The sequence below is a fragment of the Anopheles marshallii genome, chromosome 3 (assembly GCF_943734725.1).
Source record: "Anopheles marshallii chromosome 3, idAnoMarsDA_429_01, whole genome shotgun sequence".
NCBI lineage: Eukaryota > Metazoa > Arthropoda > Insecta > Diptera > Culicidae > Anopheles > Anopheles marshallii.
Genome location: NC_071327.1, coordinates 21,087,821 through 21,111,122, shown reverse-complemented (window position 1 = coordinate 21,111,122; position 23,302 = coordinate 21,087,821). Strand labels below are relative to the sequence as shown.

The 23,302-nt window shown below is 47.5% G+C and overlaps 2 protein-coding genes across 2 annotated transcripts; one reads left to right on the top strand and one right to left on the bottom strand.

Annotated features, from left to right (window-relative positions):
• The first annotated feature begins 4,263 nt into the window (after positions 1 to 4,263).
• Positions 4,264 to 22,303, top strand: LOC128715571 (uncharacterized). The gene is made up of 18 exons (XM_053810476.1): positions 4,264 to 4,327; positions 7,811 to 7,980; positions 8,061 to 8,343; positions 8,416 to 8,607; positions 8,682 to 8,858; positions 11,138 to 11,320; positions 11,385 to 13,463; positions 13,546 to 13,712; positions 13,794 to 13,901; positions 15,070 to 15,163; positions 15,235 to 15,573; positions 15,671 to 15,821; positions 20,426 to 20,544; positions 20,624 to 20,783; positions 20,852 to 21,002; positions 21,079 to 21,442; positions 21,759 to 21,929; positions 22,062 to 22,303. Exons 1-18 carry the CDS (start codon positions 4,264 to 4,266, stop codon positions 22,301 to 22,303), a joined length of 5,214 nt encoding a protein of 1,737 aa, XP_053666451.1.
• Positions 15,841 to 17,298, bottom strand: LOC128715572 (uncharacterized). Its single transcript, XM_053810477.1, has 4 exons — positions 16,993 to 17,298; positions 16,260 to 16,763; positions 16,001 to 16,130; positions 15,841 to 15,926 (listed from the first exon to the last, which is right to left on the bottom strand). Exons 1-4 carry the CDS (start codon positions 17,296 to 17,298, stop codon positions 15,841 to 15,843), a joined length of 1,026 nt encoding a protein of 341 aa, XP_053666452.1.
• Positions 22,304 to 23,302: the final 999 nt, after the last annotated feature.

The window sequence follows — 23,302 nt, the reverse complement described above, 5'->3', positions numbered from 1 at the left end:
AACTCGCTGCATTCAACAGAGATCGCGCACAGTCATCGCTCAAAAAGCGGCTAAAGTGAAGCATTATTTCGTTGAAAGGAAGCCCACGGAACGATTTCCCCCTTGGTTTTCGTTTATTTTCGAACTCTTCTGCTATTTGATTGTGATCGTTAAATTGTCGTTAATTATTGTTTAGTTAGGTTAAGTGGGTTTTGTGGCCACGGTAGCAGTACGCACAGACCAGGAACACATTGGACAAACAATTGGATCTGGTTTTCAAAGCTACCTTGTACATTGGCCGTTCTTGGACTTTATTTATTCGTACACTACAATACGGTGGTAATAATTGGATTTGCAAATGTTCATAAATCGTTTGGCTGTTTAATTCGTAACATGACATTACAAAACAAACATCGTTTGCGTTTTTGAGAGATCGTTTAGCGACCGACAGAGAGCGCGTATTCGAAGAAACTGATTTAGTTCCTCAGCGTGTTCGGGAAGTTACTGAGCTTGAGGGTTTTTGGTTTTACAAGCCATGAGTAGTGAGCTGTGCTTAGTTACTTTATGACCGAAAAAAAAAAATCGGGAGCGAAATAGGAAAATACCATATAAACATTACGCACATCTCCTAGCTAATCCTGCATAGAACAATAGTTGTAAAATGTAACCACTTAAGATATCAATAGACGAAGTAAATAGCAGTTGTCCTATCTATACCGCAACCATGCAACATAAGCAACATGTCGAACAGAGAGAAACCACAGAAAAAAACGCCGTATAAATAGTAACATTCAATTGTTTGATGTCGTACGCCGAAGCGAATAGTCACAATTTGCGTAGCGAAGCCAACTGGATACAATGTAGTAAATCCACACCAAAAAAATAGTAAAACCATTGCCATAGAACCATGCGCAAAACCAAAGGGTGTAAGTGGCCCTTCTAGCCCACCTACGAGCCTCAGATATCGCCACCTGAAAGCAGCAAGAGTGTAACACTAGATAACGTATCTCATCTGGCATGAGAGATTAAGGCTGGTCCTTGATGATGATGAATTCTTGCAAAACTAAAGAAAAACCAACCCCACGGTCGACCACGATGCTTCTGAATCAATTCAACCGTTCAAACAACTGCTTGACACCACCTGCCCCGTAATACAGCTGTGAGACAAAACAAAACAAAAAACAAAAACATCCAGGTAAATTATATGTGGTAGAGATAGGGCCGGCTTTACGGTTGGGCCATAGGCCGCACAATTTCGGTGGTTTGAGACTCGTTATAGCATAAGTGGGTATGATAGTTGCAGGATTTTAGTTACCGGTAAGATTACCGTAGACGGTGAACAGTGACAGAAAGGTCAACACTCTTTTAGACAGTCGCGTGAAAATGTGTATTGTGTGTATGTATTGACGGCGATCGTACACAGTCAAACAATTAATCGAGAAAGAACTAAAAAACAATGTAAAAGAAACCAAAAACAATGTTTCTGGACGGTTGGGAAAGAATGCTCCAGAAAACGCACAAAAAAACAGATGAAAAGATAGATAAAAGCTATACATATATGAGTAAAACGCACAACTAAATCAAGTAAAACATTACAACACATGATACGGACGGAATGGATGAAAGTGGATGGCAGAAGAAGCAAAACAAGGCAAAAGAAAGAATTAATCTAAAGCAAACAAACGCAACACAACATATATGCGATGAAGTACTATCAATTTTTATGTAAAATCTTTTAAGTAATATTGTATTTGTTACTTTTGATTTATATATAAAAAACCATGTATGTGTGTCTGTGTGTGTGTATTTTCACGATGAGAACAAGCAGAACAAGCTATTATACGTATACATAAATATATATATCACGAAACAGAAACAAACAAAACAAGAAAAAAAAACAACGGAGACATTGTAACAAGAGCGCAACAGTATAAACTGATAAAGAAGAAAACTGAATATTGAAAGCTACTGATGAGGGGAGTGTTGTTTTCATTGATCTTATGGGGGTTGATTGAAAGAAAACTAAATCCAATGAATGAAGCTCCCGGAACTTACGATGGCGTCAAGTGACGACAGCGAGAGTCGAAGCTTACCCATTAAACGGGCATGAAAATTACCTTGGCCAACATAATTCACCTTGCGTGGGGTTTGTTTTTTTGCACACCGGACACACCCATCTTCTCTGCGGGTGTCTCTGCTACATAACCAGCATGCTTTATGGTCAATAAATCTAAATTTAAAATCCACCACTTAAAGGCTATCCTGACAACGGCGAATCGTTTATCATCAGTCCATTACTGGTTCGGTTGGGTGATGTGGGAGAAGTTACTGGGGTGATCACAGTGATAGTGAAATTCGACGTTGGATAACGTTGGACAGAGAAGAAATACACGATAGTGGGTAAGGGTTGCATGTGTTATCGGTTACTGAACGTATAATTTGTTTTGCTAAATATTTTCAACTTCCTAGTGTGACATGTTAAATTAAAACTTACCGGAACTACTCTATTCTGAATTATAAAAATAAAAAAAAATTGTTTTCAGACTTACAAAGACTATCAGATGAGGTGAAAAATTTTAAGAATAGATGTAATTGGCAAATTTAATGCGACTATAAGTCACATGTTCATCCCTTAAGCATTCAAGCAAGGATAACAGCGCAACGTTTAAACAGCCATTATGTAAACAAAGAAATGGCATAATTCGGTATGAAAGTAACAACATCAATAAAACCCATCACCCACATGAACTATTTTAGAAATGTCTCCCGTGAGCAGTGGTGGAAGTGTGTCGTTTACAGACCTCATTCATCACTAGCTTGGTCGTGGCTCGGTAGTACCAGTATCATTACGTCCCGGGTCGTTGTCGTCAGCACGTCTGTGCTCGCGCCACTATTCTGCCATCGATTGAGGCCGCGATACAGCAACGTGTACGGGCAGACAGAACGACGGCAAACGATTGCTTTCGGTTTTTATGTGAGTTGTAGATCAAAACAAGCGTTGTTGGAGCTAATGTAAGGTGAACTTGGTGTATCTGTGTATCGTTGTTTTAAAGTGTTTTGTACTGAAGGCAGTGTTGTTAGGGTGCGTGACGATATAAATAAGACTACAACTTACTAAAAGATGCACAACAATGCATTATTCGTGATCTGAAATGTGAATCAGAATGATATGTCTAACCTGCCCGTCTGAATAAAACTCCTTCAGCGAACGTGTTATTGCGTATTGCATACTTTCCGGCGGAAAACGCTTCAATTTTTGAAAATTCTCGCATCAAAGCAACCCTGCAGAGACCACGTGGTTTTGTTTTTGAGGTGAGTGAGAACGAACGGAACTTTTGGTTATATCTTGAGTGAAGCTTGTAGTTATGTTAGTTGATTTAAAATTTGGCAAATTTAATATTAATGTTCAAATAGTATTTATAATGAAATACTTATTTCACCCACTACAGCTATAAAACTGACAAATTTAAGCGTTTTCCAAGCGTTTGCTTAAGTAATAGCAAAAAAAAAATGGAAAGAAACCACCCCCAACGATTCACTTCCACAACTCACTACACTCGGTGTGAGCGGTCAAAGATGTTCTAACCGCTATCGCGCTGAGCGCGCTCTCTTTTTTGCCAAAATAATTCGCTCCGTGTGACAAAAGGCTGCCGTGCAAAACAGTAATATGAAAACAGTTCAATTGAAACCACTACGTCAAACGGGGTTCGGTGGTACGGGGGGCGCAAGCAGGAAGCAGGAAGCGCTGGCATAACACTGGCAGGATCGGATCAGCCACACGGGACTAGAACACACGGGGACCGAGCGTTGTGAAATCGTTCGCGTGAGAATCGACCCGACACTGTTCGCGAGTGGAAGTGTGTGACTCTCGGGTGTAGTGTTTGCTGCTTCGCCGTCCAAGGCAAGAGAAGCACCACCAGAGAAGCAGAAAAAGTGAAAGAAAGGAAGTGAAAAGCGAATAAAACAACAACAAAAAGATACACCCCACAACGCGATTTTACAAAGTACGGGAACAAGTGCCCTGCCAAGTGGAAGCTGCAGCCCGCTCGCAGTGCAGTGCCGACTTGGTGTGTGTGTGTGTTTTTTCCGGAAGCTGTGTTTGGTGGAAAATCGATCCCGCTGGTTGCTGCGTGCTGCTGTACCATGTGTGGTTAAGGTTGCAAGGTTGCAAAAGGTCGCAAAAGGGGCCGTTCCCGATGAAATTGTGCATCGGCTGACGCAAGTTTCGACACGCGATTTTACGAGTACGAGTGCTACACACGGGCGCGAAAGGAAGAAACGAAGATGCTGCTGCTAAAGAAAAACCTTCTCTGCTGGCTGCTCCTGTCAGCCATATTGGTGAAAACGGGTGAGCCTTTTCTTCGGCAATCTGGGGGCTATTTCTTTGCGGGAACGCTTCGTCCAACAGTCTCGGTCCAACCACTCGGTGGTGGCTCAGCCGTCTTCTGCTGGGTCACGAGTGTTCGACCTACGGTCAACAGTGTCAAGAGTGTTCTGGGGGTTTCTTTTTCGTGCTGAAGTCTCCATAGTTGGCCAAACCAGGCCATGACCTTAACATACCCGACATGGGTAAACCAGTGCAGCAGGAGAAAAAAAAATGGTGACATTCCAGAACAAGCCAGATTACAGCACCATTCGCATATCCTGTGACATATCCGTTTGCTTCCAAACCTGCTTTCCATCTTCCCTGGCCCACGCGGAACCCTATTTCTGCACACATTTTCACCCAGCAAGAGCCCAATGGAGATGGCAGCGCACACTCTCCCTTATCGGTCACACATTTTCCGTTCGGGAGTTCGGGTCACACTCGGGACCAGTACACGGGAAGGTCGTTCTGGGGTTTTCTATTTATTTTGTGTTTGCCACCCAGCCAACCAGGAGTGTGCGTGCGTGTGTAAGTGGGCCGTGCTTCAACACGCGCCCCCCCCCGGGGGAACGTGTATGGGTGAGCGAATGGACGGCTCTCACGTGTTCTCTCACGTGCGGCACATCCGGACCGGATAGGGCGGATAGGGTTTCGCTCGCAAAACTATTACTCTACCGATCCTGACCGCCCGGACAGCTGATTTTGAAATGTTTACATCTTTATGATGTCGCGTTCTGCTTCAATCAGGTGTGCGCGCGAAGGTGGCGAATATTTGTGGAAAGTTGAATGTCCAAGAATTTTCGCTTCCTGAGCAGTGGGAATTGTGTTGTACGTTTTCTGGAATCGAATGCAACCAGAGCTGTGTTTCAGGAGTGGTCAAGTATTTCAGAGATTGAAGGTTGAATGTCCAAGAATCTTCAATTGCTGAGAGTTCTTTGTGTGAGATCTTTGTTTAAGGAGTAGTCAAGAGTTTCCGAAATTGAAGGTTGAATGTCCAAGAATCTTCAATTCCTGAGATCTCTGAGTGAGATCGTTGTTTCAGGAGTAGTCTAGTGTTTCAGAAGTTGAAGTTTGAATGTCCAAGATTCTCCGACTCCTGAGCTATTCGAATTGTTTTATAGGTTATCTGGAATCAAATATAGCAAGATAAGTGTTTTAAGAGTAGTCAGGTGTTTTAGAAGTTGAAGTATGAATGTCCAAGATTCTTTGATTCCTAAGCTTTTGGAATTGTGTTGTACGTTATTCAGAATTGAATAGCAACAAAATACTCAAATACTTCAGAATATATTCGTTTGCTTAAGTACAGTTATAGATTAGATCTTTTTAAAACTCTTTTGAGTTAATTTCTCTAACTCCTTCCGAATACTTCTTTGACTAAAACAAGCCCCCATAAGTCAAGCAATTACAAATGATGTATCGAAAACTACAACTTTGAACTACTTAACGTTTTATAAGTCAGTATAACAGTAGAAACATTTGGGGCCCATGCAACATGCGACCGAGTCATACGCAGACACGAGTACGATTGCACTCCCTGCGCGGTACGGCTCAGTTCACCTGGCGGCAATAAACGAGTTAGTGACCTTTCCGGTCAAACCAATCGACCGGGAGCGCGTGCGTTTGTTTTCGTGCACTTTGCTACACGCTTTGCCCTACAAAAATAGCCCTCGCCCGCCCAGCCCGAAACAGGGGGGAGGGAGGGGAAGCTGCCGGATTCTGCCGGCCCAGCCACCCAGCCCTGTGTTACAAATCCAACAAAAAAAAAAATACCCCAAGTGCACGTAATCGGTCCGGCATTTGTCATCGTGTGCATCATGGTTTCGGTACGTTCGTCTCCCTTCTCGTGTGCATGGTGCGGCGCACAGGATCTGTTAACTAACCTTAAGTAGATATTTCTGTGTCATAACCGCTCAACTAAATCGTCGCACTGCAATTGCGAGACCGTCCGCAAACAAAGTGTCGCGCCCAATTCCCCCCCCCCCCCCCCCTCTCCCCCTTTTCATAGGGGTCGCTCTCCGAACGATCAAGCAACTCCACATGTCCTGTGAGTTGTGCGGTGCGGTGACGGTACCGCGCTGGGGAGGTTATTGGAGATGGCCGTGTCTGACTGTCTGTCTGTCTGCCCTGTCTTTTCGTGCACCGTCTAGCCACGATGTCTGCCAAATTGGTCCGAATGTGTTTGTGTGTCTGCGCGCGCGTCTTCGCGTAGGCTTTCGTCACGGTCTGGCAAGCGCTGGTGCACACGTACGCCACACCCGGGGGGTTGGTTATTTCGGGATTTGCGGTCGCGAAATCTTGCGCGCCCCGGTGTTTCGATGCTTCGGTACCATGCACTCTCTTTCTCTCTCTCTCTCTCGCTCTGCACTGTCAGCACGTTCGGCAACCCAACGGCAACGCAGCAGCTGGTGAATGCAATCGGCGACCCACCAGTGCAACGGCTCCAACAAGTCTCGTAGCCGCAGACAACGATCGTACGATCGGTGGACCACTCTGCGCCTCTCTCTCTCTCTCTCTCTCTGCCGCTCGCCCCGCTCAAGGAACGCATGTTTGGCCGGTTTGCCGGTGCGTAAAAGCCAGCGGAAGTACCGGCACTGCGGTTGGTCTGGGCCGGTGCGACATAGTTGGCTTTTCCGTTCCCAGACTGCACCAGACATCGTGTCTGGGCGACACTCAGTGCAGACACACACTCGCTCGTGGATGGCTTTTTTTAGCATAACCGGCCCGGTATGTCACACCCGTACGGGACACGAGATGGCGTGACATTTTTAACGCACCGTGGTGGACTCGTTTTTCGCGACTGATAAGGAGAGGCGCACCATCTGCGCGGTTCGTTACCGATTCGTTACCGATCCGATACCGAATGACGATTTATGATCGTTTTGTTTCTGTTTTTCGCTATGCAACGGTGAGATGAATGCGGAAATTGAAGGGGTTTTTTTATGTTGGTTTGCCATTGTTGAGGACGTAGTAAGTACACGTTAGATTGTAGAATTCTGGTGGTTACAGCACCAACGATAAGCCTCTTCTGACGGGGGGACCTCCCAAAATAGAACTTTCACGTGTAGGCCATGGCATCGGATTGTATGTGACCGGCAGTGTAAACAAGCTGCTCCACTGATCAGTTTGTAAGTTAGCTATTTAGTTGCCAATGTTGAGGAATTTCATTATTTTCACCTCAGAAATCCCACCCTCGGGTACCTGCCACGAATTCGACGAGTGGCGGAATATCCGCCACTACCGCGTACCGCGTTCGAAACGGAACGGGAAACTTAAAATAAGCACACGGCGGTGTACGACATTGCCGACAAAAACAATGACAACATTACGTTGGATCGCGGCCAGGAACCGCCCGGTCCGCCCCGCGTCGCCATTCACTGCTCTTGCACACTGTTGCATGCACAGCCGTTGTTGCGGAGGAAATATTTATATTGAATATCTGCATATTCTTGCCCATTGCGTCTCTAGTGTACTGTGTGCCGACCGCAGCCGTTACCGAGGCGGACGATGAGAACGATTCCGAGTGGGACGAGGATGAGGAATCGTCCGAAGCGGATGATGATGGGCGTGTCTACAAGAATCCCAGGAATTCACCCTCGACCGAATGTCCGCGGGACGAGGAACAGGCAACGCTGCTGGTAAGTTCCACCGCACAATGGACGATTGGTGGTCGGTTTTAAACGCGGTTCTCTCCCTACCCGGGGGTCCCTTGTTGCAGGGTCAAAAGTGTTTGCGCAAATGTTCGTCGGATGAGGACTGCAAGAGCAAGAAGAAAAAGTGTCTGTGTGACGGTGCGTGCGGTATGTCCTGCATCAAACCGGACCGGGAATGTCCGGATCTGACGCAACCGAGCCTCGGTTCGGTGACACTGTCCGGGAAACATTTTGGATCGCGCGCCACCTACACCTGTCCCCACGGGTACCATGTGGTTGGACTGCAGAGCCGTCTCTGTCAGGCAGACGGGAGCTGGGCGGGCAGTGAACCGGTGTGCAAGCAGAACAGTAAGTAGTGGGACATTATTTTAGGGGATTGGAGTTCGAAAATTGAACGATGTTTGATGGCCATTTTCGCAGTTTACTGTTTGGAACCACCGACCATCGAGCACGCGAGACACTCGGCCCTCCCGGAACAGGCCACCTTCGATTTAGACTCCACCGTTCAGTACCACTGCCACACGGGATACGCAACGGCCGGGTTTCCCCGTGCCAAATGTTTGGCGGTAGATGGACAAGCAAGCTGGTACGGGCCGGACATTTCCTGTGAACGTAAGTAGTCGGCGTGGCAGTCATCAGCGGGAAGATTGAAAGGGCGCTCATTGTTTTGGGTAACTGGTTTCCAGCACGCTCCTGTGGACAGCCACCGGATCCGGCCCACGGATGGCATGCCGGGGAGAGTTACACGTTTGGTGGCAAGGTCACGTACCATTGTGGCGAAGGGTACGAGCTGGTGGGGCGTGCTGAGCGCTACTGTCAGGCGGATGGATCGTGGACCCCCAAGGAACTGCCGACCTGTGTTCGTAAGTAGCTTGCCATCTTTTTCCAAATACTTCCCGAACTGTTCTTGAATGTCACACCTACTACAACACTGTAGTGGTCGTCGTCCTATACCTCCGGTTATGAGTTTTCGTTGCCAATCTTCCGCATGTACTAACATTTCGTGCACCTGTGTTTTTTTTTCTCTATCAACTAACCCATCATTGAATGCTGCAACTACCAAGCGCTACCTGCGGCTGACTAAGATACACTTCTAACGGATACCAAACAATTGGAACCAAGAGGGTCCAAGTACGCTAGGGCCGTGATTCAGTTCAGTTCGATCATCGCGTAGTAGCCGGGAGCTTACGAACCCATTACTAGTCGTGTAGCTTTGGCACACTTGACCAATGAAAAGGGCAGTAGTATAGTGTTCCTACTGACACAAACACACACACACACACACGCACAACCTCCATGAATATTAATGAAATGTCCTACCGAATTTGATGTCGCTTTGACTCGTACCTCCGGCACGGCATGACGACACGACACGATCAACTCGTTGATCAGATCAGTGCGCGTGTCCTATCACGGCGGGAGCAGTTTTTAGTACATTAAAATGACCAGCAAAAGCAAAAACCAGTATCATAACTTACCCCGTAGCAGTGTGTAGGGCAGGGGGGGAAGGGGGCATGTTAACATGGCAGATAGATAAGGTGAACGTAAGAACGGGAAAGCGTAAAAAAAAGAGTTACGAAGTAAGCTACGCTACCCCAAATTTATCACTCTTAAAATTAGCCCAAAAATGTCAGCAACGGTCGTGGATGTGCTGCCACACAATCATTTTCACATTCAACACCGTACTTATATTGCTTTGCGGGCGTGTGTGAAGAAGTGACAACAGGCGGACAAGGGGACGGTGACATATATTAACGCAAATATTTACGTAGCGAAAAACAAACAAAAAAAAGAAACCCAGTAGAATAGAGTGTCTCACTTTGAATTTACTAGAATCTGTTCTTGTAAGTGTGTGTGGGTGCGCGCGTGTGTGTACACGTTCATTGCTCAAGTGTAGGGGTTTGAAATTTAATGGATCATGAAAGAAAATCACCCTGCTGACGGTAAACAAAACGGGAAAGGGGTTTGTGCCGCGAGGGGTCGAGGAAAATGTCAGGGCGGAAAAGAAGAAGGGGGAGGGGGAAAGCAAGAGATGGATTCGCATCAAACTGTCACATAAGTCTTGGCACGCGATTAAAATTGTACTCAAGTGTGACGTTTATTTCTTGAATAAATTCATTGCCGCAATCTCTAATACTTGTTTCATTTCGTTTCATTTTGTTTAACCCTGTTTGTACGAACGAGCAACAACAACAACCACAACAAAAAAAAAATACAATAAAAAACAACCATTGCCTAAAAGGGGTTTGGGGGGAAGGAACGTGGAAAGATGGGGTGGTCGAGTGAGGGGTTTTTTTTTGGTTGTTGTCAAGATTGAGGGCGAAGCTTTAAGACACTTGTACCACCTTCCCGGTCGGTATCCGTACCGGTGGTCCGGAAGTTTACCTTACGTTTTGCTTATCAGTAATGTTGTGCCGTTTTGAGTTTTATTTCCTTTCTGGGGGGGGTTTTAGCTTAATGCTGCCGCAAGCAGCGCAGAGGTTGCTTTCTGGTTTTATTGTGCTTTTGTTATTGACGCTCCCTGTTTTTTTCTCACCGGGCAATGAAACAGTAGAAGAAGGTGTTAAACGAAATGAAGCGATCTGTACGGGTATTAGCGATTGGCGGTGGTGGCATTTAAGTGGTTGCTTTGTTAACTCCCCATGACAACAAAAAAAAAAAACACACGGGATGACACGCGTTTGAGGTTAGGGTGTAGTAAAAGCGCGCAACACAACCAAAGGGAGGACAGTTACTCGCTTGAAGGCTCGAAAGCACTCATGAGTCATACGGTACGGTGGTAGAAGCTTCGTTAAATGATCTTACTCTGCCTAACAGCTAACAACGTCCACCACCGTATGCATTTTACCTGTAGAATACGCACACCTTCTTCTCCTATTTCATTCATCCGTAGTATGTAGGTTGTTTCGGTTTGAGTTCTGTTGCTACCATTGCTTGAGTTGTTTGTTGTTAAGAAAACAAAAAAAAAACCGTAAATATGGGGGAAACGTTCTGAAAGAAATTAAACAACTTTTACGTTCGTAGAACAGATTTCGCACAGGTGGAGTATAACAGAGTATAACAGAGTATGGTTGGGCAAGATATTCCTCTAATATTGGTGTACAAAAGGCATACTACAAAAACACAACTGTTTACATTTCAGTGGTAACTTCGGTACAGTGTCCATCGCCAGAGAATCCGCGAAATGGTAAGGCTATTTACACAAGCACCTCGTATAACTCCGTGGTTAGTTACGAGTGTCGCTACGGATACACGCTGGTGGGCGAAAGCTCCCGTCGCTGTGGTGCTGACAAGCGCTGGACCGGTACGCTTCCAGCATGCAAGGGTACGTAACCGGGCTTGGATGTCCGCCATGGGCTAATTCTAACCGATGTATGTCCTCTCGCTAGAAATCAACTGTGGCCATCCGGGCACGCTGTACAACGGTTGGCTGGAAAACATCGAAAGTGGCACCGGACTGGGGGCGAGCATTATTTTCCGGTGCCATCCGGAGATGCTGCTGGTCGGGAACACGTCCTCCGTGTGTCAGATCGATGGCCGTTGGCGGTATCCGTTGCCGCAGTGTTTGGCACCGTGCGTCGTGCCTTCCATCTCCCAGGGGCAGGTCATCCCGATCGAGTTCGATATCGATGTGAACGCGACGACCGTGGTACCGACGAGCGGCAGCAGCTCGAAGGTGAAACATGGCACGGTGCTGGAGGTAATGTGCGACGAGCACTACGAGTTCCCGTTCTCGTCCCTATCGCCGCCGACGTGCAACAACGGGACGTGGAGCGTGATACCGCGGTGCGCACCGGCACGCTGCAAGACCATGCCGAAACCGCCCAAATTTGGTATGGTGTTGGCACCGAAAACAGAGCACGGGATGCGAGCGCGGTTTAAGTGCAAGGATGGGTACAACCTGACCGCACCGGGCGGTAAACCGATCCCGGATCCGAGCAACTACGTGCTGATCTGTTCGTTCGGCAATTGGACCGGTGAGATGCCGCAGTGTACGGAGGTGTACTGTCAGTTTCCGGGCTACATCCCCAACGGAAAGGTGCTGCTGGTGGGCAATATGGGGCTGTACGACTACCGGCCGTACGTGCGGAAGGTGATCAACAACAAGCAGATCATGTACGAGTGTGACAAGGGGTATGTGATCGAGACGGGCCCACCCGGAGCGACCTGCATCGGGGGCAAATGGAGCCCGACCGAGTTGCCGATCTGTACGCCCGGTCAGCATCCACGGTTGCGTTGGAATCGTCGACGTCGATCGCTGGATCTGCGCATGCGGTTCCACCGATCGAACCAGCTGAAGCAGCACTATCGGTATCTGCAGCGTAAGCTCGAGGAGCACGACGCTTATCAGCAGCACGAGATAGTGAAGCGTGCTGCTGCCTCACCGTACCGCGGTCAGTTCCCTGCCAAGCGCCATTACACGTTCGAAGACTTCCAGCGGTTTCGGGCGAAGCGTAGCGTCGAGGCGAATCGGCACGCGATGCTGAGAAGCGCAATGGTGCGGGAGCGCCGAGAGCTTTCGGATGTGGACAAAGCGTACAGCAAGTACTACGAGCGGATAAAGGCAAGGTATCGCAACTATGTGCAGAATCTGCTTGGGTTTAACAAGGCAAGAACGATGCCGACACACGACGACATTCACGTGCAGGACGGCCGATGGCATTCGTACCCGGAGTCGGATCCGGTTAGCCGCAACCGGGGCATGCAGAATGGACGCGAGGCAGAACCGGGCCAATTGGTGGTGACCCCTGTACCCTCGCCGGCCCCATCTCGACGACCCCGGCCGCACAAAGGCAAGCAGGGTAAGGTGCGCAAACCGAAGCTTCCGCCACCGATTACCGTGCCGGATATCAACGAGCAGTCGCGCTATCGGTTGGATTTTGTCGAGAGCACCGAAAGCAACCGCACAACGGATCACCTGAACGAAAACGACATCTACAGCAACTATTTCCCACCGCCGCTGACCGGTCGGTACCATACGAGCTGGCAGTTTGCTTCGGAAGTGACGCCCAGCCATCGGAACGAGGGGAACCAGTACCGTGCGACGCAGTACCGGGGCCGCAACCGGACGGAACCGCCGGTGGAGGAGAACCCGTTCGCGCTGATGGAGAAGCTCCAGTCGCAGATCATTCGCCGGAAGCGAGACACGCGCGACGTTGGCAGCTCGATGGAGGAAACGAAGCGCGGACAGAAGGCGAACCGGAAAGCGTTGAATCAGACCGACGTGGACAGCATGGATCCGGCGCGGAAGGTGAAGTTTAAGGGACCGTGCGAGCCGTTGGCGAGTGAACCGTACGCCCAGCTGGAAATCGTACGTCCCGGCAAGGATCCGAACGAAACGTTTGGCCCCGGTACGATTGTGCGGGTTACGTGCACGAAGGGTTACGTTTCGAACATTGTCAACCCGAACGCGACGGCCAAGTGTGTGCGGGGTCGATGGAAACCGACCAAGCCAACGTGCAGCATGAGTGAGTGACGTCGGCATTCGGATGGATTGCGCGCAAAAAAAAAATGGATGTTATTGATGTTGATGCTTTATTTTGTTCGTAGAGCCCTGCTTTGTACCGTCAACCGAACACGGCAAGTACTACGATGCGTCGGTGGATCTGACGACCATTGATGCAGTGCGGCCGACCACCGCTTCCCTGACGCCGATGGAGATGATCGAGAATGGGAAGATGATTAACTTTCAATGTGACCACGGATACAACACGCAGGTGTGTGGTTTTGTTGTGTTGTGTTCGCTTTGAAGAGCGGCCGTTAGGTGTGTTAATAACCTTTAATATTCCCATCTACAGGGTCCTTCAAATCTGCGCTGTTGGAATGGTGAGTGGGCAGTCAGTTCACTGCCGGAATGTTTGCCCGCGCCCTGCGTACTACCACCGATCATGCATGCGATGTATCAGGTAGGAAGAGTTGTAGTGAATCTCCATGCATTTAAGATCAAAAGTCTATTAGGGGTCATTCAATTATTACGTAACGCTAAAATTGTCAATTTTTGATCCGTACCCCCCCTATTGTAACAAAACGTCACATTGGACGCAAACCCCCTCGATTAATTACGTAACATTTCGACAACACACCTCCTCCCCCTCTCCTTCCCTCCCGATCTCCCTCACGTAAATAAAAAAAAACTTGAAATTTTCTTAATCCTTTGACTGTTGTGCTAATGGTTTTTAGTAGCCGGTTCTAAAATTGTCACCCATTTATTGAACTTGCCTCGAACATAAATCACTGTTGATATTGAACAACAGTCAGACATTCAAAATCTTTATATAACGCAATAAGTTTAACGTGAATCAAATAAAATGGTGTACTGCTTTGATCCAGTACGACAAAACAAATATCGCGCTCTACTTCTCACGTTACACTTCCCTTCATTTCCATTTACTTCCATCGTATTTTGACAGATGCAATCAGATACAACCATACTGCCCAGTAAATTTACTACTCACACCACTACACAGATCATATGAAACACAGATTGAAAGGTTCGAAAAAAATTGACGATTGGTTGATAATGTAGCTTTAGTGCCTCCATTTCTGTCATTTAACACTCAGAGAAATAATAGAAATTTAAAGTGTCAATGAAAGATTGCAATTTAAAGGCAAAAAACTATAGTTAAATTGAATTGATAAGCATCGTGGAACTGAGTACCATTAAAATTAACTATTTTCAAAACCACGATCTGAGTGAACATCAGAAAGTGTCAAGGGGTGAGTATCCGAAGACTCTCTAGACCTTGAAGGGAAGCTTAACCTTTCAACATCAACAAGTAGATAGGTAATCTGGATTTTGTGTAACTAATGTATATTAATTCCTTACATAAGTTAATTTTTGACACATAAACTTTGGGGCGGCAATCGAAGATTAATCTTATTGTATTTTACGTAACAAAAAGTTGAACCCTTCTCCTCCCTATGTAACAAGCCGTAACGCTGGTACTAACCCCCTCTCCCACCTATCAGCGTTACGTAATAATTGAATGAGCCCTTAGAAATAAGTGATCCTAGTTTTGGAAGTGGAGAATGTGCGTTTAATATAAGTGAATAAAGCGAATCGACCAATTTCAGGGTGGATATCGCGCAGGACTAACTATTGCCCATGGAAGTTCGGTGATGATCCAGTGTGAGAGTGGCATGGGAAGTGTATCGTCCGTACAGATGGGTAAGCAAACACGATTGCTCACACTTCTCATACACTTATGCTCACTCTCATTACTTCTCCTACTACGCCAGATTGTGCTCTTGGTTCCCTCACACCGGAAACGATCAACTGTGGGTACATTTCGTCCCGGAAATCTCGCGATGATGACAGCAGCTCGATCATCGTGCTCGACGGCAACAATGTCACTTCATCCGAGGATGAAAACGATGGCCGTGAGTGTGGCCCCCCGGGCAAGATCCATGGCTCGCTGGTGTACAAGAACGGCGAACAGATGGACGAGGGCAGTGACGAAGGTTTCCCATCCGGCACGGAGATTACGTTCGATTGTATCGCGTCGATCACGGGCGAACAGACAACGTGGAAAATAATCTGCGAAGATGGGCAATGGATCGGACGGTCTATGAATTGCGGTACGGCCTTTAACCACATGGTTTATTATTGATTTGAACCACACGTAAACACACAGTAATGCACAGTAATACGGTAGCAATATGTACGCTTTTATAGATGATGATGATCCACTGTTTCACCGGATGCCGTCGGCGAATGGTTCGTGCATGTTCCGCAACAACGAACCGCACGTGGTCAGCTTTTACAACGATCTGGAAATACGGGAGGATATTGTGGAATTCCCACCGGGGACGACAATCATATCGCGGTAAGTCGCGCGTGCCAGCTTAGTCGTATTCGGCTCCGACGGTGATGCTGATCGGACCGGGCAGTACGTTCGTTTTATGGTACCATTTGTTAGTGTCCAGCACAACTAGACGAGGGATGTCGAAGAGTACGAGGGCGTTAACAAAACTTGTGCCTCAATTGTTCAGAAAGCTTACATACTTGTCTCTCCGGTTTGTACAACGACGGACAGGAATTCGCACTGGTAGAAACACTCGGGCGGTGGGGCAAGAATCCATTCCTTGGCACCTTTCAGCTGAGATTGCCATGATGGCAGGCGGACATTGTCGACCTGGGGAGAATTTTGTTGAGAAAATGTGAAAGTCAACCTCTTTAGAGGTGGATGTTTGGTGCTTGGAGCAACTTTCAAGCTCTTTAAGATCAAGATCAAGATCTTCAGTTGAGTTACTGAGCTACTCACATGCATGTGGGCACCAAGCCCTGGTCCACCCATAAACACCCAATCGATGGCACTGTTTTCCGAGTCGGCCGGTAGAAAGTATGGGCGCTGGTAGTGCTCGCGCAGCACCCGCACTATCGCCGGATCACAGTTGCTCCACCCGAAGTACCACGGTTCCGTGCCCGGGTCGTAACGAACGCGCGCTGCCGGCAACGACAACGCCTCCCGTATGTCCCGCAACCCTGTCTTGTAGGGGAAAAACTGGCAGCGTTCCGCTTTCGGTCCACTGCCGTGCGTCTCGTACACACGCTTGAAGAACCAATAGTCGAAGCGCTCCACCGCCGTCCAGTTAGCGGTGGCATCCGTCACAATCACCGGTCCACCACGGTACGCGTACTCACGGGCAAACTCTGCCGGACTCACGTTGGACAGCCGTGGAACGGTTCGGTGAACGGCCCGGCAAAAGCCACAGCCCTCCGGTGGTCGGAATGCTTTTTGCAACTGCGCCGGCATAGTGAGAATGCACTGGAAATAAATGTTGAAACACAGAGAGAAAGAGAGAGAGAGAGAGGACGAAAAAAATCGTAACCATTTTGATGTATTTTTCACCGAAGGACATCAGTCTTGAGGAGGGGTTAGAGCAGAAAAATGAAGCTCGTGATGCACTTCAAACAGAAAAAAAGCGGGTCGACGAAAATATGTAAACTCGCGGGGAAGCGTTCATTACGCGAAATTAATTCCATTTCTCATTTACATCTTCATTTGCAAACAACGTTGCCAGCAGTGGCCACCGCCGTACACCGACGGCCGTCTGGTTGCGGACGGTGCACAGGGTCGCTGTGCAGAGTAGGGCCAACACCAGAACCACCACCAGCGGTACCGCTTTCCCTCGGTTGGCCAAACGTTGCCGTACCCAGTGGCCACAGCCCGGTGGAACCAGGGCAAGGTACGGTGCGATGGGTGTGGGGTATCGCTGGTTCGCTAGAAACTCGCCCAACTCGATGCCACTCGTGTCGGAATTAATTAAAAAATTCTTCATCTTTTCGTGCACTTCATCCATGGCAGCGCTGCGGTGGCGCACACAAAGTTTGACTATTTTGGTCGGTGAAACGAAACTTCCACACGCTATTGCTATGTGCTTTTGTTATTCTGGCTTCTTGCTGCTGCGGGCCGAAAGCGTATTATTTCCACACTGAGAAATCACTTCACTTGTTGTACATCGTTGTTAAGGCGGCGTCCTGCGCTACCACTCGCACGAACCACTTCAATCGAATTCGCTGAACCTTCGCCAAAACCAGGCTGGGGAGTGATTTTCGATGCAAATTTCCCGCCGCTGCTCGTTTCACTTTGTCTCACCGAGCCACTGCTCCGCGTCGCTGGTTGGATTGGATTAATTTTTCGTACTCTAATTGAGAACCGGGCCCTTCCTGTTTTGGGGGGGGGGGCGATGCTGAAGTTCGGGAAAATGCTGTTACAGAAACGTTTTTTGGAGTGGCACAACTGGTTCCCTGGCCCGGGGAGTTTGCTACCGGCCGTACTCGATACGAAATCCCTGTTCAAGTGATGATTGTACAGTGTACGAATGTGGGAGGACCACTTGTGTTTTTCTTTAAACATGGAATGCCACCGGGACGAGTTCCAGTTGCGTTAGTTGCGCCGTACGGATTGATACTGGAAAATGGCTGCGCTGATCCGGGGATATTTTCTGGTGTTGGGCGTTTTTTTTTATTGCTACGGAGGACCTAACGGGAAGTGGGATAACACCCGGAACGGCAATTGAATTTTTCAATAGACCAGACTGTCCAAGAACTATGGGCGTTTTTCATTCCGCTTTTTGGACAACATCAAATCGGGTATCGGAGATTACACTTAAACGAAATAATCGCCCGTGAAATAATTACATTATATCACCATGGGCAATCCTCCAGCAAGAATCATAATCAAAATTACGCACCCAAGTGTGTAAGTAGACTGTTTTTTTTTAATTTTGAAAAGCTTCGCTTCTGCCACGAACCACGCAATTGCCCACTAAGTGCATGATTTAATTAACTCTGGACCCAATATGATACACTTAGCAAACAAACATCCAGCATCTTCAGCGTCAAAAGATGAAACGAATGTTTTGCCCAGTTTTGCCAGGAAGAGAGAGAGAAAAAAAAACCTTTACAGCAAAGCTGACATTCATTTGATGTTGTACCCACCTGTGCCCCAGTTCGAGTACAGTTCGTTAGTGCGTTCATTTGTGCAAACTTTCGCCCCAAAACTCAAGTGAGTGTTTTTTTTTTTGTTACTTGGGGCGAATATTTTTGTTGCTCCGGAACTAAATTTTAAACACTCTGACCAACCAACGCACCGGCCAGCGTACCGGTGTGCGGTTTGCAGCAGGATCAAACGTTTTGCAGCTGGTGTCTCACTCTCCTACACGCTCCTTATCAGTGGCTCTGCAGCCGCATTCAACGCAATTGTGATCGCTCGTGACGGGGATGGGCACACACTTCCCGGTCTCGATCCGTCTCGATGGTGACGCTTCCGTTGGCCTGGGAGCTGTGCTGTTTGTGTTGTTGTTTTCCACCATCCATTGCCATTACCATTATCGAATAAAGTGATTCGCCTTCTGCTTCGGCCAGGGATTGTTAGTAAGGGCTTTACCCCGCCGAGTGCTCTTCAGATTTGCTCTCCGTCCCGTCGTGCTCATTGTAATGATGTGACTATTTATTTATTTTTTTTTCGGGGGGAGGAAAACACTTGCTTCAACTTGAACCAAGATTCCACTACGTGGAAAAGTGAAATTTGTGCGAAATGAAGTAACTTAAGGTTTGAAGTACATTGGGAAGTTGCGTTGTAAAGTGTACCATTTTACTTTCCTTTCTCAAACGGATCAAATTGGAATGGACGATTTTTGCTGAGTGCTTATGAGTGGCTTTCGATTTCCCTTTCGGTCGCATCCTTTAAATGAGAGTAGCAGCCATTTTTTCCCCCGCACTCGTGCATGCGTTTTCCGCTGCCAGCAAATTTTTCTTTCAAAGCGAAAGGCAACGCGAACGGTTCGTTAACTTTTGTGTCCGAGATTGAATAAACATCACACTTCGATTGCTAATCGACATAAAAATGGCATTTGCCTGACGTACGGCAGAAGGGAAAACCGCCCTGCCGGCCACGGATCGCCGTATGCCGGTCAAAGTTTATCTGATTAAGAAGTCAAGATGCCGTGACGGTTGGCGTTACTCGGTTGATGCTCGGTAACTGTGATTTGGAATGAATGAAATGCGGCCACTTTTTTTTTTTGTTCAACCAACCCCGTACGGCCGTGATGTGTATGCGAGTACGAAGCTTTTCGACTTTACGGTGCAAAAAGAAGGGTGTAGCTAACATTGGCTGAATGGAATAGGTGCTTGACTTTTTGGCCGATGGACTGTACTGATTGTACGCCTACCGGGTCCCGGTGTCCGTTGATGAAACGGGAAATGAATGCGATTTAATTTGATAGACTCAACCCAGCCCGTCGTTCGAAAATCATTTCATCCCTCCCCCGGGGGCGGGACAGTATAAAAGGTATCACATTGCATGATTGAATTGAAGGCGAATCGTTCCGTTCGGTTCTTTCTATTGCGCCGTTGTGTTTGTGTGTTTTTTTTTAAAGATATTTCGTTTTGAGCCATTTTTCCTCGCGCTGATCGCAGTGCGGAGCGACGATTTGTCAATTTTCCAATTAAAAGCATTTTCCACCAGCTGGTACTGGAAGCGTCTTGTTGAAGAAGGAAATACAAAACTGGAAATTTGGCACCCAGCAACCAAGGCCTGTGCTGGCGGCCAACCAACAGAGCGTATTTGCTTTGCGTACGTAGGATATACAAAGTTCGCAGCGAATCGATGCTATATTTTCGGATGAAATTGGAGTCAAAGTGATTATTTTCAGAAGGTTTTTCAGGAAACACACACTGTTTTTACTGTTTCACTGTGCATAAGGTTTATTTTAGAACCGATCGAACTGTTTTGTTCGATGAAATTGCGTGCCGAAAATTCGAGACACGATGTAAATATCCTTAGGAAATAGGTTCCATCGATTTATCACCTTTCATTGCCGTTTTTCTTCTTGAATTAAGTTTGCCCATCATCAAAATTTAAAAATTAATTAATTAAATAACTTCTTGACTTCTGTACACATGTTCGAACAATTTACTTGACAGCTGTGTCGATATCGGAAAGTACGCCATGATCGGTACCAGCGTACGCACGTGCGTTCGTTCGGAGTGGAGTGGCCAAAAGCCATCCTGTTTTGGATTGAATCAGGAGAATGATTACGCAAGTAAGCTTTGCTTTCTTTTTTGGGAATCGGGACAGCTTTAACACGCACTGTTTGTTTGCTCCGTTTTGGCTCCTTGCAGTGGAAAAACCCCCAACCATATTGATACGCCACCAGAACGGTCCCATTGCGCAGAGCAATGATGGTAAGCTGATCGTGTACCCGGGTACGACCGTGCACCTCGAGTGTCTGTGGATGCGTCGGTTCGGAAATCCAAAATGGAATGTTAGCCACGATTATCGGTAGGTTGGATGAGCTTGGGTCGATTTACGCAATGCTAGAATACAAGGAATGCTTTTATTAATGGCAGCAAGTATCCGGAAGGGTGGAGTTCGGACGAGGGTCGCGATCCACAGTTGGAGTATCGCATCAGTATCATGCACGCGGTGAAGGATGACTCCGGTAGTTTCACCTGTGTCACACCAGCCCGTCACACGCATACGGTCGAGGTGATCGTGAAGGTATGTCTTTATGTACGGGGATGATTCTTCCCCGGGTCTTTCATTACTGCTTTCGTCTCTAATCATCTCCCTGCAGGCAGTTCATTGTAACGAAATTCAGGTGCGTCGCGGACTTTCGGCCAGCACCGGTGAAACGATGATGGGCACGCGGGTACTGTTCTCCTGCACGAATGGTAACGCGTTGATCGGTACACCGGAGATCAGCTGTCTGCCGAGTGGCAACTGGAGTGCACCGCTACCGGTCTGCGAGAGCGTTGAGTGTGGCGAGGTCCCGATACAGCCGAGCAGCAACGGATCGGCACCGCGAGTTGCCATCTTGTCGCGGGAAGTTGGTGGACGGGCGGCATTCTCCTGCCCGCCGGGGTACGGGTTGAGGGGACCCAGCGAGGCCATCTGTTTGCCGACCGGTGAATGGGGTGGTCCCTTTCCGTCATGTGTCGGTAAGTTGTGTTGGTGGTAATGTTGGAGCGATAACAGGATTCTTTTCAAGTTGAAGTGGAGGAGATAAAGAGGTGAAATCTTTCCCAAAACTTCTCAAAAATGAAGCTACATCTTGATTGTATAACGCTTTACACATAAAAGATTTCATCTTGTAAAGGCTCAACAAAGATAGAAAGATCCACCATCTTCGTTTTCCACATCAACTTGAAAAAAAGCATCCAGAGAAGGTTCCAACTTTACCATCCCTTGTGTAAACCCCCTGTAAAGGGGGAGATCCCAACAAGAATTGAACGATTTGTGTTATTTCTCTTAAAGAGGTGCAGTGTTTCCATCCGGGAGCACCACAAAATGGTTACGCTCAGGGAACTCCACCGTACCGGGCCGGTGATGTGGTACAGTTCAACTGTAATCCGGAGTACATGATGCAGGGTCAGCCAATCATCGCTTGCCAGGATAATGGACGCTGGTCGGGTGGTTTGCCAAAGTGTGAGTGTGGTTTTAGTTCAATTTAAGACGTTATCGAGATTTACCTCTAACACTTAGATGCCATTTTTTTTTTCAATTACAATTTTAAAAGATTTTTCCCCTTTTTCTTTGTGCACTGTTTCCACGCTGCAGGTGTACAGGCCTGCTCGTATCCCGGCACCGCCATCAGTGGTCGGATGTCGTCGGTAAAGTTCTACTACTCCATCGGTGAAAGCATCACGTTCACCTGCGATGCCGGGCTGGAGCTGCGCGGTGCCAAGATGCTCAAGTGTCTGAAGAACGGCAAATGGTCGAACGCGATCCCGACGTGCGTTAATCCGGACGCGGTGCATGTGCGCACCGACGCGAAGGGCGTGTTCAAGCGGGACAATTAGACGGTTTCAGTGCCGGTTTCGTCGTAAGGAACGTACAAACGACCCCACCTACTAGCTGGACAGGGATGCTGTCACGTGATGTTTCCGATGACAGCACCGCCACAAGACACGAACCCCCGTTGAAAATCGGTTTCGATGAGAGAGATAGAGAGAGTCACTCAGCTGAACAAAGTAAGCAATGGCAATAGTAATTAGCAGCAATCACAGCGAACAGCTCAAGGAATTGTTCCAGCATAACCCTTAGCCGCGACAAAAAAAAAACGCACACACACATACACACAAGATGATCGTTATCAGCGTACCGGTGAAGGTGGAAGTGAGTTTGGGTGGGGCGGTAAAGGGGTGCAGCTACTTAATAATAGTAATAAGATTTAAGCAAGCAAAACAATACAATAACAAACTGCATAGCAAATGCAAACATAATCATAATGCAATTGATTGGGCAAAGCTAATAAACAACATCACACACATTCGCACATCATTAATAAGCAACTCACGTATCCAAGCTCAACGGTATGCGGATTAATCAGCAGATAGTAACTGAGGTTTTTTTTTCGTCCCAGAATTATAGCTACGAAAGGGGGTAGCTACATATCGCGTTGCAAGAGAAGTGTGCTAAAGGCAAGGAAATACTGCAAACGATACGAAGAGGGGGAAGCATTATCAACGTTACTTTGCTCGCAAGATCCTGCGGCTCCTTTGCTTCCCAGAAAATGGCAAAAAGGGGGCAAAGCAAATCAAACTCAATATACTCGTAAAGTTAAACGACCAGTTGTACGTATGGATATTTATACTACACGAATACTGCATGAATGCTATCCGGAATCAAGGGCTTTGATGTTACAGCAAAGGGAACAGTACGGAGTGTTTCGTGGGTACAGGTGACGGTAATTAGTATCCTTCGTGCGTCAGTAATCCCCATGAGAGTAGGGAACAAAGACAAACAACTCGGAAGTATCTCCACACTGAATGTGGCGTTAAATTCCTCCCACTGTCCTG

Coding starts and splice junctions, on each gene's coding strand:
- LOC128715571 (XM_053810476.1), top strand. CDS start 4,264: ATGCTGCTGCTAAAGAAAAACCTTCTCTGCTGGCTGCTCCTGTCAGCC. Junction 8,859..11,137: donor GGAACTGCCGACCTGTGTTC/GTAAGTAGCTTG, acceptor TTTACATTTCAG/TGGTAACTTCGGTACAGTGT. Junction 13,464..13,545: donor CAAGCCAACGTGCAGCATGA/GTGAGTGACGTC, acceptor TTTTGTTCGTAG/AGCCCTGCTTTGTACCGTCA.
- LOC128715572 (XM_053810477.1), bottom strand. CDS start 17,298: ATGGATGAAGTGCACGAAAAGATGAAGAATTTTTTAATTAATTCCGAC. Junction 16,131..16,259: donor GGCTTGGTGCCCACATGCAT/GTGAGTAGCTCA, acceptor AATTCTCCCCAG/GTCGACAATGTCCGCCTGCC. Junction 15,927..16,000: donor TGTACAAACCGGAGAGACAA/GTATGTAAGCTT, acceptor TCCCTCGTCTAG/TTGTGCTGGACACTAACAAA.